General features: G+C 36.7%; 1 protein-coding gene across 2 annotated transcripts in view; it reads right to left on the bottom strand.

The window, feature by feature from the left end:
- The window catches only part of LOC117331715, a 33880-nt gene that overhangs the window by 16405 nt on the left and 3889 nt on the right, over window positions 1–13586 (bottom strand). Inside the window, exon 2 of one of the 2 annotated variants that reach the window (XM_033890562.1) lies at window positions 11922–13379. In XM_033890562.1, the coding sequence (XP_033746453.1) occupies window positions 11922–12569 (648 nt within the window). In that variant the 5' untranslated portion in view covers window positions 12570–13379. Of the gene's footprint in view, window positions 1–19; window positions 841–11921; window positions 13380–13586 lie in introns of those variants that run through there. The other variant, XM_033890563.1, reaches the window with a different exon arrangement.

Below are 13586 nucleotides of genomic sequence, written 5' to 3'. Positions count from 1 at the left end.
AAACAAAAGTTAACCTCACCTTGCATGAACCAGCACTTTGTACATTCGAATGCATATCATAATGGCGATTATCTTTCTCCTAAGCAAGTCGAAAGGAGTCACTGTGGTCTCCCCGTCCATCTGGAATATTCTTCGCTTAGATTTCCTCGTCTGAATCGCCCGCTCCTTTAACCGTGCCCGAGCCATATTCTTCATCCTCACTATTACCATAGGGAGAACCGATAGAGCGATTTGCTGCGATTTGAAATTTTCCTGCATTTGTTTGATCGCAATGCGTTCGTTCCAAGTTCCCTTTTTCATGCGGCGAAGGGCTACCTGAACTTTACCTAACCCTGCAATATTGGGTAACCGTGGCACGCCTTCTGTCTCATTTTCCTCATCCTCACCACTATCTTGTCTATCAGGTTTGGTAGTATCTACTGATATCTGTCGCCGGGTATTTTGTTTTCGCAGCATGTTTTGTTTTTTATTATAATAAATTGGAGAAATGCCAAACATGTCTTAGCACATTTGTATGAGTTCCAATAAGCCTGTATCACATGATATCACCACAGTCCGTTCATGAGGTAGACATTGTCTGCTACCCTTGGCATTTCCCAGTAAACATCCTGTAGCCAACTGTAAATCACATCCCAGTAACAGTAAAGAAGATACCATATCAGATACGAGTAGGTTATTGGTCCCCTTTAACATCTAAAACAACGCATGTGTATATATTTTAAAGAGGATGATACATATCTCGACCTTAACAACCAAGTCGCCTTTCACCACCCAATAAACCCCGCATTGTGTCATATATAAACACATCGACAAAAGATCCTGTGTGTTTTACCGGCAGTAAGACAATATGAAAACACGACCCAACATTTGTTCATGAACTCGTCCCAAGGCAAACAAGCGTTTGTTTTCTATTGTCAGCAATAAACCGATAGAGTTCTGTCCATTTCGTTAAATGATGCAACGATATAGGCCATCAACACGATAATGGGATTATCGATCGCGATCAGTTCTTTTAAGAATGACACAATATAGCATCTGTGTACTTTGGAAACGCACATTAGAATACCGACTTACTCAAGGAAGAAAACGTGAAAAAAAACCAACAAAAAAACTGTAAAACATTAAGACATAAAGGCCGTCCCATGTACAGTGTTTCGTGTGGTTTGACAGTGTTAACGGGTGGTTTGACAGTGTTTCGTGTGGTTTAACAGTGTTCCGATTCCTCGCTCCATTCCTTACGGCCTTTGAATGAAGTTGGTATTGTTTAACTGTTTATACTGGTTGTTTAGTGAAGATCAGAATGCAATGGTATTTTTACTTTGTCACCAGAGTTAACAATAAAGTAATATTTTAACATTGTTTTGTTGCCCAATAAATTGTTGCAAATCAGAAATGTTTGGACAGTATTCAGGTCTCCGTCGAAATTAGATTCATAGTCATGATAAAATATTCATAATTACAGCGAATTAAATAAAATATATAATAATATTTGAAAACTGTTACTAAAACACAAATATTGCATCTTGATATTCCACTCGACCCTAAGGATCGAAATAAAAGCCTCTCGAAACTTGGTTTTACGTTTAATATTATCACTACTACGGGTAAGGCTGAAAACAAAAGAAAAGCATTGCATAATCAAACTATTGGCTGTAATACAAAAAAGAGGATCAACGAGGATCCTGAAAAAATGCAAGAAAACCAGACCATGTGTTTCGGATGGGGAAGCGTATTTTACTTCAGGACAGCTTTCAGTTAAATCCGGGCTAAATAAAGGTAATTAAGGTAATTAACGTTCTCAGGGTTGTGCAAATGTAACCACCTGTCATTATTTTAGAAGCCGTACCACCAAATGTTAAACACCGTAAGATAATTATGAGCTGTATTAAAATGTGAATTGTGAATGAACGCTTTCTTAAACAAAATTCAACACTTACACAGCCTGTATAGAGAAAAATAAAACGTATTATAACTATAAAATCAATTCCCCTACACTAAATGAAACAAAACCACCAAAAGTCTTTCAAAAACAATATAGGTATACAAAGAGTCAACATAACCCAAAATCCCAAAATGATTTTACCATAGGAAGTTCTTCTGTGAAAAACTGAAAACCAGAAAATAATAGCGATGTTGACAGTAGTCATTATAGAAGTACAAAGCGTATATTTAAAAATTCAATATCTTTAAAACATTTTACGAAAGACCAGATCACTGTAACTTATTTCTACTTCTAATGGACTTAAGTCCCAGAAGTTTGTGATGCATGTCATATATTGGTGGAACGGTTCAGAATTATACATGAGTTGGACGTTCTTTTATTATCAAACATTGATGGAACGGTTCAGAATTATACATCAGCTAAATGTTATTTTGATATCAAACATTTTGCATTATAAAAGTATTGGAACGGTTCAGATTTTATACGCGAGTTTGACGTTCTTTTAATATAAAACATTTTACATTATACATGCAAGATTTTGGAAACGGTTCAGATTTAAACGTCCGTATGACGTTTCTTTTTTAATTTCAAACATTCTACAACATAAAATTATGGAAACGGTTCATTTATACGTTAGTATGACGTTCTTTTAATATCAAACATTTCACATCATGAATTATGGAAACGGTTCAGATTTAAACGTATGTATGATGTTCTTTTAACATCAAACATTTCACATCATGAAATTATGGAAACGGTACAGATTTATACGTAAGTATGACGTTCTTTAAAACACCCAACATTTTACATAAAAAAATGATTGAATTATAGGGCTGTTGCACCTCCCAAAAGATTTGCACATTTCAGTTTCCACAGGCGCATCTTAGGCTCCATAAGCATCAGTGACGAGTCATACCATTTACGAGAGTACAACAGCTAACCTGTTCCGCCCCGAAGCCAAACTTATAGCACATGATCATGTGAATATATACGAATTTTAATACCTTTATTTAATTACGTAATCCTCGTCTGATATACAGTCTATGGAGTTTAACATTGCCTTAATAACTATATTTACTTATGTATGGTGGGGTTATAGTGTTTGTTTGTTGTCAGACGTTACCACCTCTTATGATGACAAGAATTAAAATATGTTCAAAGTAATTACTGCACACTGAGAAGTAACAACCCCGTGTCGAGAAACTCTCATTGATTGAGACAGTATTATATTATATAGTAGTAACTGACGAGGAGTTATTTTCCCATAGATCGGTGGCATTAATAATCCCTGGTTCGAATTACGGAGAACAGGCATTTTCCTGTTTACGAAAACAGAGACGGTTTTAGTTATTTATAAAACCATTGTAGGCACGAATAACAGGTTTTCAAAACCAAATGATAGATTCTTCGCCAAGGATTGTACACATGATACAAAAACATAATATCTTAGCTATAGATTTGGTTATATATAGAGAGTAGATGAAGAATAAAATCTAAAACAAATCAAAAAACTGTTCCATCCTTATAGGTTTTATCAGTGATGTTACCGTCCATAAGTGTGATGAAATCCAGTCGGGAAGGTACGAAATTAAAAAGAGGCTTAACAATTATTCAAATATAGAACAGGATGCACGAAGTTGTGCATATTAAATTCCAAATAAAGAAAATCTAATCCGTGTGTAAGATCTACACTCATTACTCATAAACAATAAGAGGAGTCATGCTGGCTTACGACATATTTGTTTCTGATTGATTATACTACGGGTATGCTGTAAGTTTGGTTCCTAAAAGTTGATAATTATATCTACTATTGATCATAAAAAATTGTCAAAACATCCAAACAATAAATCTATAAAACCTGTCGAGGCGATCATGTAAAATCGATCTTTTTAAACTATATGTTCCATATGGTATAGAGATTATTCGTATTGGTGTCGCTTACCCTTAGCTAATAACGTTTATTTTCCTCATAAAAATTTAGATAATACATGATATATAAATGTAGTATCAACGCGCACCATATTGTAATCAAGTGGGAGGGAACGTTGATTAGGATAAGTATCTAACCTACCGACAGACTTATCAAGTTTATAAGTTCATAAAATCCTTGTTTGCACTAGCGTTCTCTCTCCGTTTATTAACGCAGCGATTGCTACCTTTGGTGTGAAGAACTCAATATTTGAACAGCACTTACATACTTATCTTGTTTGTTTAATACCTATCTCCCCAGAGAGCTCCCTTTAAGAGGCCATGGTCCTTTGTTTTGTAATTTGGATCGCTATAAGAAAGGAATTCTCTCCTTCCACAATGAGTGAGGTATGGGTTGATTACCTGACCCGTGTGTGTATAACAGCTTTTACAACTTCCTTTGTAGTACTAGTGATGTTTGTACTGCAATTTAAATCTAACTCTAAATATAATCGTAATTATTCCAAATATAAAACGACCAAGATGTCGGTGGAAGTTTTGACCTATTTACCAGTGTCCAGCTGGATATATTTTAACGAACAAAATCATTATAGAAACATTGATTCTAGTAATTAGATTGCGGCACCTTCTGGACGTTAATTGATTTTGTCATATAACCATTAATTTAAATTGCTGGTGTGTCAGTAACCATACATATAGATTGTTGGTGTGAGAGTCAACCATACATATAGGTTGTTGGTGTGAGAGTCAACCATACATATAGGTTGTTGGTGTGAGAGTCAACCATACATATAGATTGTTGGTGTGTCAGTAACCATACATATAGGTTGTTGGTGTGAGAGTCAACCATACATATAGATTGTTGGTGTTAGAGTCAACCATACATATACATTGTTGGCGTCAGAGTCAACCATATATATAAATTGTTGGTGTGAGAGTCAACCATACATATAAATTGTTGGCGTCAGAGTCAACCATATATATCAATATTTGGTGTGAGAGTCAACCATACATATAAATTGTTGGTGTGAGAGTCAACCATACATATAAATTGTTGGCGTCAGAGTCAACCATACATATAAATTGTTGGTGTCAGAGTCAACCATACATATAAATTGTTGGTGTGACGGTCAACCATACATATAGATTGTTGGTGTGAGAGTCAACCATACATATAATTGTTGGTGTGAGAGTCAACAATACTTATAGGTTGTTGGCGTGGAAGTCAACCATACATATAGATTGTTGGTGTGAGAGTTAACCATACATATAGATTGTTGGTATGAGAGTCAACCATACATATAGATTGTTGGTGTGAGAGTCAACCATACATATAATTGTTGTTGTGAGAGTCAACCATACATATAGATTGTTGGTATGAGAGTCAACCATACATATAGGTTGTTGGTGTGAGAGTCAACCATACATATAATTGTTGTTGTGAGAGTCAACCATACATATAGGTTGTTGGCGTGAGAGTCAACCATACATATAGATTGTTGGTGTGAGAGTCAACCATACATATATATTGTTGGTGTGAGAGTCAACCATACATATAGGTTGTTGGCGCCAGAGTCAACCATATATATAGATTGTTGGTGTGAGAGTCAACCATACATATAATTGTTGTTGTGAGAGTCAACCATACATATAGGTTGTTGGCGTGAGAGTCAACCATACATATAGATTGTTGGTGTGAGAGTCAACCATACATGTAAATTGTTGGTGTGAGAGTCAACCATACATATAATTGTTGTTGTGAGAGTCAACCATACATATAGGTTGTTGTTGTGAGAGTCAACCATACATATAGGTTGTTGGCGTGAGAGGCAACCATACATATATATTGCTGGTGTGAGAGTCAACCATACATATAGATTGTTGGTGTGTCAGTAACCATACATATAGGTTGTTGGTGTGAGAGTCAACCATACATATAGGTTGTTGGTGTGAGAGTCAACCATACATATGCAATTTGTAAATTGTTGGTGTGAGAGTCGTCCTACATGTATAAAGTCAAGTTACTTTCTTATGATTCGGAGCTGCCACACTAAATACAGAGGACTAACATATGAAAACTATTAACAATATAGTATTTGTATGAGCAATCCACTCATAGAATACCTACAGTAAACCATTACAAGTAGTCAGACATGTTTGTTTCATTTATTTTCACCATCAATTGTTTCCTTGAAGAAATATTTTGAATTATTTGAATTGATCAAGTAAGCTCTAAGTGATCATACTAGTTGCAAATTTAGTAAACTAAATTCGACAGTCACAACACAGTTTTCTCATCATTATTCTTTGAATAAACATGCACAAATCAAACATATTAAGCATCGGCCGAACACTAAGTGTCCATGAATTAATCAGACAATAGGGTTATCTAGCGGTCTCTGTTACCAGTAAGTTCTTTAGTGGTGTGGTCAGTGTTTCAGGGGATAGTTAACATTTACTGAACTAGGATTGTAGCCCACTTGATGGATTAATTGATCAAGTATGGGATCTGTGTTAATAGTGTGTAAGCTTTAGTCACCACAGATCCGGGTACGTCCGTAAAGAATGTGAAGTGACCAGTGGTCGACATTGTACCTGACCACAGCACCTTGTCACCCTATCCGTGAGGTAAAGCAAGGGTTTGTTATTATTCCTACTTATTTAGGTAGATGTTATAAATGGACACCCTATGTCTAAAGCTCATAACAGTGGTTGAATATATAAGTAATTATACTTTTAACGTATTGACTTACACTGATTTGACTCTAACAGAGTAAAGAGAAAACTTTGCCAGGAATCATTCATCTCATATTTCTATTCATGAATTTGCGACACCGGTTAGTTTCTGTTAAAGTTAACTGTGTTGTGTTACTGTAGGTTAGGTCAGGTTAAAGTTAACTGTGTTGTGGTAATGTAGGTTAGGTCCTGTTAAAGTTAACCATGTTGTGTTACTGTAGGTTAGGTCCTGTTAAAGTTAACTGTGTTTTGTTACTGTAGGTTAGGTCCTGTTAAAGTTAACCGTGGTCTGTTAATGTAGGTTAGGTCCTGTTAAAGTTAACCATGTTGTGTTACTGTAGGTTAGGTCCTGTTAAAGTTAACTGTGTTTTGTTACTGTAGGTTAGGCCCTGTTAAAGTTAACCGAGTTGTGTAACTGTAGGTTAGGTCCTGTTAAAGTTAACCGAGTTGTGTTACTGTAGGTTAGGTCCTGTTAAAGTTAACCGAGTTGTGTTACTGTAGGTTAGGTCCTGTTAAAGTTAACCGAGTTGTGTTACTGTAGGTTAGGTCCTGTTAAAGTTAACCATGTTGTGTTACTGTAGGTTAGGTCAGGTTAAAGTTAACTGTGTTGTGGTAATGTAGGTTAGGTCAGGTTAAAGTTAACCATGTTGTGTTACTGCATGTTAGGTCAGGTTAAAGTTAACTGTGTTGTCGTACTGTAGGTTAGGTCCTGTTAAAGTTAACCGTGTTTTGTTACTGTATGTTAGGTCAGGTTAAAGTTAACTGTGTTGTGGTAATGTAGGTTAGGTGCTGTTAAAGTTAACCATGTTGTGTTACTGCATGTTAGGTCAGGTTAAAGTTAACTGTGTTGTCGTACTGTAGGTTAGGTCCTGTTAAAGTTAACCGTGGTCTGTTAATGTAGGTTAGGTCCTGTTAAAGTTAACTGTTTTGTGTTGCTGTAGGTTAGGTCCTGTTAAAGTTAACCGTGTTCTGTAGTCTATGCTAATTTATTTTGGCATTCTAGGTAAACAGTAGAAGACTTAAATCAAAAAGTTCATACTGGACACTTTCTTACTTTGACGATGATTTTATTTTAGCGATTTTCGCGCTGAATGTATTTTCCTCTAATTTATTATTGCACTTATTACTCTCTCATTATAATGTTTTCAATGTTAAATATTTCGGTACGCCAATTAATCATTGTGCTTATCTTTTTTAAATCGATTAGTCGCTGAAATTTGAATTATGTTAGATAAGTACAGCTACCGTCCCTACAATGGTACGAGTGGATTTGGTATGTTACTCCCATCAACTACCGTCCCCTACAATGGTACGTGTAGATTTGGTATGTTACTCCCATCAACTACCGTCCCTACAATGGTACGTGTGGATTTGGTATGTTACTCCATCAACTACCGTCCCTACAATGGTACGTGTGGATTTGGTATGTTACTCCCATCAACTACCGTCCCTACAATGGTACGTGTGGGCTTGGTATGTTACTCCCATCAGCTACCGTCACTACAATGGTACGTGTGGATTTGGTATGTTACTCCCATCAACTACCGTCCCTACAATGGTACGTGTGGATTTGGTATGTTACTCCCATCAACTACCGTCCCTACAATGGTACGTGTGGATTTGGTATGTTACTCCCATCAACTACCGTCCCTACAATGGTACGTGTGGATTTGGTATGTTACTCCCATCAACTATCGTCCCTACAATGGTACGTGTGGATTTGGTATGTTACTCCCATCAACTACCGTCCCTACAATGGTACGTGTGGGTTTGGTATGTTACTCCCATCAACTACCGTCCCTACAATGGTACGTGTGGGTTTGGTATGTTACTCCCATCAACTACCGTCCCTACAATGGTACGTGTGGGTTTGGTATGTTACTCCCATCAACTACCGTCCCTACAATGGTACGTGTGGATTTGGTATGTTACTCCATCAACTACCGTCCCCTACAATGGTACGTGTGTATTTGGTATGTTACTCCATCAACTACCGTCCCCTACAATGGTACGTGTGGATTTGGTATGTTACTCCCATCAACTACCGTCCCTACAATGGTACGTGTGGATTTGGTATGTTACTCCCATCAACTACCGTCCCTACAATGGTACGTGTGGATTTGGTATGTTACTCCCATCAACTACCGTCCCTACAATGGTACGTGTGGATTTGGTATGTTACTCCCATCAACTACCGTCCCCTACAATGGTACGTGTGGATTTGGTATGTTACTCCATCAACTACCGTCCCCTACAATGGTACGTGTGGATTTGGTATGTTACTCCATCAACTACCGTCCCTACAATGGTACGTGTGGATTTGGTATGTTACTCCATCAACTACCGTCCCTACAATGGTACGTGTGGATTTGGTATGTTACTCCCATCAACTACCGTCCCCTACAATGGTACGTGTGGATTTGGTATGTTACTCCCATCAACTACCGTCCCTACAATGGTACGTGTGGATTTGGTATGTTACTCCCATCAACTACCGTCCCTACAATGGTACGTGTGGATTTGGTATGTTACTCCCATCAGCTACCGTCCCTACAATGGTACGTGTGGGTTTGGTATGTTACTCCCATCAACTACCGTCACTACAATGGTACGTGTGGATTTGGTATGTTACTCCCATCAACCTGACACTTCTGTATTGATCACTTTGACGAAATATCATACGAAAGAAAATACATATACCGGACGGTAAACTTTCTCCACGCAAAGTGTCTTTGTCACTTATCAATTAAAATGTCTCGAGACATACCATTAACCCTGAACTTGATATCCTGTGACGTAACAATAACGTCAGAACTGATTAAACAGATCAACACGTTTCATTGTGACCATTGAATAACTTGTCTACAATATATACAAATGTAATATAACTATTTAGAATAGTCAATATCTCTGTACCTGTTTTGAAGTCGTATATAACCAAATAAACGATAATATCTTTGAATGACATTAAAAGATAGATAGTATCATACGCAATAAAACCTTCCGTAACACCATAATACCTTATCATAATTCCCTAGGTTTACTGTTCATGTTTTCAAAGACATGTAGATCTAGGTCTACAATTCGAAGGCTATTCAAGCATTACTCTAAATAGCTGTCAATAACGGTTGACCTTAAGATACATTATTTGATTTAATTAAATTGACGACTTTGTCAATTCTTTTCACCTTCTCACAGAGAGTGCAATTTAAGTAATAAACCGGTCATAAGTATATTGACATTAACAGAATCTGGGTATAATGAAAACGCCAACATAGTAGACTAGAGATCATTTAAAGAAATACTTAGAATGTCAAATCATTTCAGAGTGAAGATTTATTATTGTGTGTACAATTTAGATTTTTCTAAACAGGATGTCTGAGTATTAAGATGTTTTAAAAGCTTGCATGACAAAATAACAAGCGTGTATGCTTAATTTTTCGAACAAACGAAACAAGAGTAAGCTGAGAAGGGATATTATTTAACTATAATTTGGGTATAATGTCAGGGTCGGTTTCCTCTTTCATTCCTTACACTACTTGTCAGTGTGCACGATTTAATCTCCGTGATAAGATCATCCGTTTCATGAAAAAATGTTCTTAAAACATATCATTGTCAGATCAATGAAAACCGTACGTCTATTATCAACAACCTGGTACAACACTAATTCAAACAAGATGGCTTGAATCCTGAAAGTATTCCTATAAATACATGTTCGTGTTCTTTATTATTTTGAAATATATAATGATGTCTATATTATAAAGTCATATGTTTTGTGAGTATACACATGAAGAATTAGGAGTGCAACATGCCATTTTTAAATGCCTGAATGTTCAGAGAGAATGCTTAAATACTCAAAATGAGAATAACTAGCTAAATATAATAATTGAAAACAGAAATACAGGAAAATAAGAGGGAGTATTCTAAAAGTGCCCTGTGTCTATTTTGGCACAGATAGGATATTTTCTACATGTTGACAGTAAGTGTGATATATTCGCTTTAAACATGGGTGACCATATAGAACGACAAAGTTTATACCATATGATCTATATATATATATATATAAGAAAAAGAAATTTGTCCTTACGAAGGTGAATGTATAAAAAATAACAACAAAAAAAGACTTTGCCTCAAGGCCTGCCTTGCGGCAAAGTCTTGTTTTTTTGTTATTTGATATATGTATATATATATATATATAGCGTGTTATATCAGCAACGTAACCATGTTAATACATATATTTACAAAGATACTGTCATACATATGATGTCTATATACATGCTCGTTAATAATTAATGTATAGTTGAGGAATAGTATCATACATGTAGCTTATATTTCATTATAACCTGAAGTCATAGGACCTACGATATTCACGTGAAGAATATGTGTCGAGTTTTCAGGATAACGACTCCCAAGGTGAATACATCAATTTAAAACATATCTTAGTTTGTTTGGATATCACTATCCTAATCTATGGAGATATTAACAGTTGTTTTCCATTCTTTATTACCGTATTTCATTACTACTAAAGTACCGGTACTAATTACCTACTGATTGTCAACGCATTTAACTTAATATAACCATTTCTAAAAACATATATTGAAATTTAAAATAAATAAATAAATAAATAATTATTTTTTTTATGAAGGGGCTTTTGTCCACTTTTTGATTGGTGTGAAGGGGCTTTTGTCCTAGGGGCTAATGTCCGGAGGGGGGTGGGGTGGGGGGTGGGGTGGAGGGGCTAATGTCCAGGGTTTTTTTTGTCCGTACCCCCGCATTACACGTGTAATATTCAAGGTAAAAAAAAGTTTGATATTTTTTTCATTATACACATATAACAATATCAATTAAAACAGACAATTTTGTTTCAGAAATTATGGTCAATCACATGTAACTTCACATAGACTCCAATTGGCTTAGATAATACTCAATTGTTAGGTTATTGGTGGAGCTTTGGATAAAAACAATATATGAAACAACATATGAAACAAATGCATTATATATGACCTCATTACTTTACTATCTTGAGCCGTTTGGCCTATTAGCAACCAATTCTATTATGACCACCATCACAACCATTTCAAAAGTTTATTGCTAAAAGTGAAGCAAAAAATATATTAGCCATTCCGTCATAAAAGATAAACGACACTATACATATAGTAAATCATTGTGATACGAACAGTCGTTTCGAAAGGCATAAAGACTCGTTAAAGAGGGTAATATTGTAATCATACAATATTCTAGATGCTTACAACATCAAACAACACCAACACAAATATATAGATTCAACGTATGGATATAAAATGTATATACACACCTTATTGAAGTCCCTCAGTTGTTCCAGTTTGGATGGCCGTCGCTTATTCTGCTGCAGTGGCTGTAGACTGTTAGATCCTATCATTTTAGAGACGACGTTGACCAAGGACATACGTTTGTGGGCCCTTGACCACTCGGGCTTGGACGTCATAAGAGCACTGTCCGAGTCGTGTTTTCGAGTCCTAGACATAATCATACCAGTTGATATACTCCATTTTCTTGAACCCTTTCTCTCATGGAACACTGGAGCGTCCGCTTCATCGATGTCTTCTGACGTGAAAACAGAGTTTGAACTATCCTGGGACTTCCATCGCGTTTTAGGGGTTTTTATTGTGGGCCGACGAATACCCAAACGACTCAGTGTTTTAGAATGGTCAGGCTCGCTCGCACTTCGCTTTTCCTTTAGTGTTTCGTCACTGTCCTTGTGTTTAGACGTCAGCGTTTCGTCATTGCTCCTATGTCTCGGGGTAGATGGATTATCTCGTATTTTAGGCGTTATGGAACCCTCTCGGGGTTTAGGGGTTGTGAGTCCGTCCCGGGGTTTAGGGGTTAGCCGATCCTCTCTTTCTCTAGGAGATGAGATGCACTGAACAGGAGCCACCCTGCTCGAGGACTGCCGTCGCTTGTCCGTATTTTTCTTTTCGGTCATTGTTGATATAGATAATAGCAATGTGTCAACACATCAGTCTTACAAGTATACATGGACATGTGTGTCCATTGTGTATGCCACAGTACCAATGAACTCGGACCAATTAGATATCTAAACACGAGGCAATAACAACGTGCTTTCCTATTCTACTGTAGCATGTTGTCAAGGTCTATATTTGCTGTCCGTGTTACAAGAGAAATTGTTTCTATCCTTTATACAACAGAGCTGAAATGTTGTAAATGTCTGGCTTTAAATATCCCGACACTCTATCTTTCCCTAACAGTTAGTCCGAGATTTAGAGTGGTATCCGGCTACTTATGCAATCACTTGGATATATCACAGATAGTGAACGATCACTTTACAAACACATAAACCTTCCTTGTCGCTTGATGTTGTGATATACAATGTCGATTAGCGTAGAAATAGCCGAGCATTTCCTTGTAATAGGGAAATGATCACTTGTTCAGCTTTTTAGTTTGATGTTACCGAAATTTACGATGAGCGTTCCTATCAGAAAGAACTTTGATTCATCGATTGGCAATACACATGGTGTTCAACATGTAGAAGACAAACAGATTGTTATCTGACTACTGCTGACAACAGGTGTCAGTTCTCACGTGTTGACAATCGTAGTCTATCCAAATTCGTTAACAAACTCTCCTAATATTACATTATTAACACCCGTGTAACGCGTGTTACCACATCTCGGCCCTGATTAATAATGAATCACGGCCGTATTGTGTTGTCATGAGGGATTCCAACGAGAGGTCGAGGACTTGACCCTACCGGCACCTCCTGGATGGTATTAACCTACAAACGAAAGCAACCAAATTGTAGCGACTCTCCGTCTTGTTTCAGATTTAAGACTTCCTATTATTGATGCTCATGGGTAGATATAATTCCATTATACTTGTTCGTTTTTAATAACAACTACATTATGTACCTACAACGACAAACGTAACCGTAATAGAATTGGGATTTTTAAATGCTTAACTTCAGCCTGAGGAAATGTTCTCG

The sequence above is a fragment of the Pecten maximus genome, chromosome 7 (assembly GCF_902652985.1).
Source record: "Pecten maximus chromosome 7, xPecMax1.1, whole genome shotgun sequence".
NCBI lineage: Eukaryota > Metazoa > Mollusca > Bivalvia > Pectinida > Pectinidae > Pecten > Pecten maximus.
The sequence above is the reverse complement of the archived record's forward strand: the minus strand, read 5'-3'. Positions and strand labels throughout refer to the sequence as shown.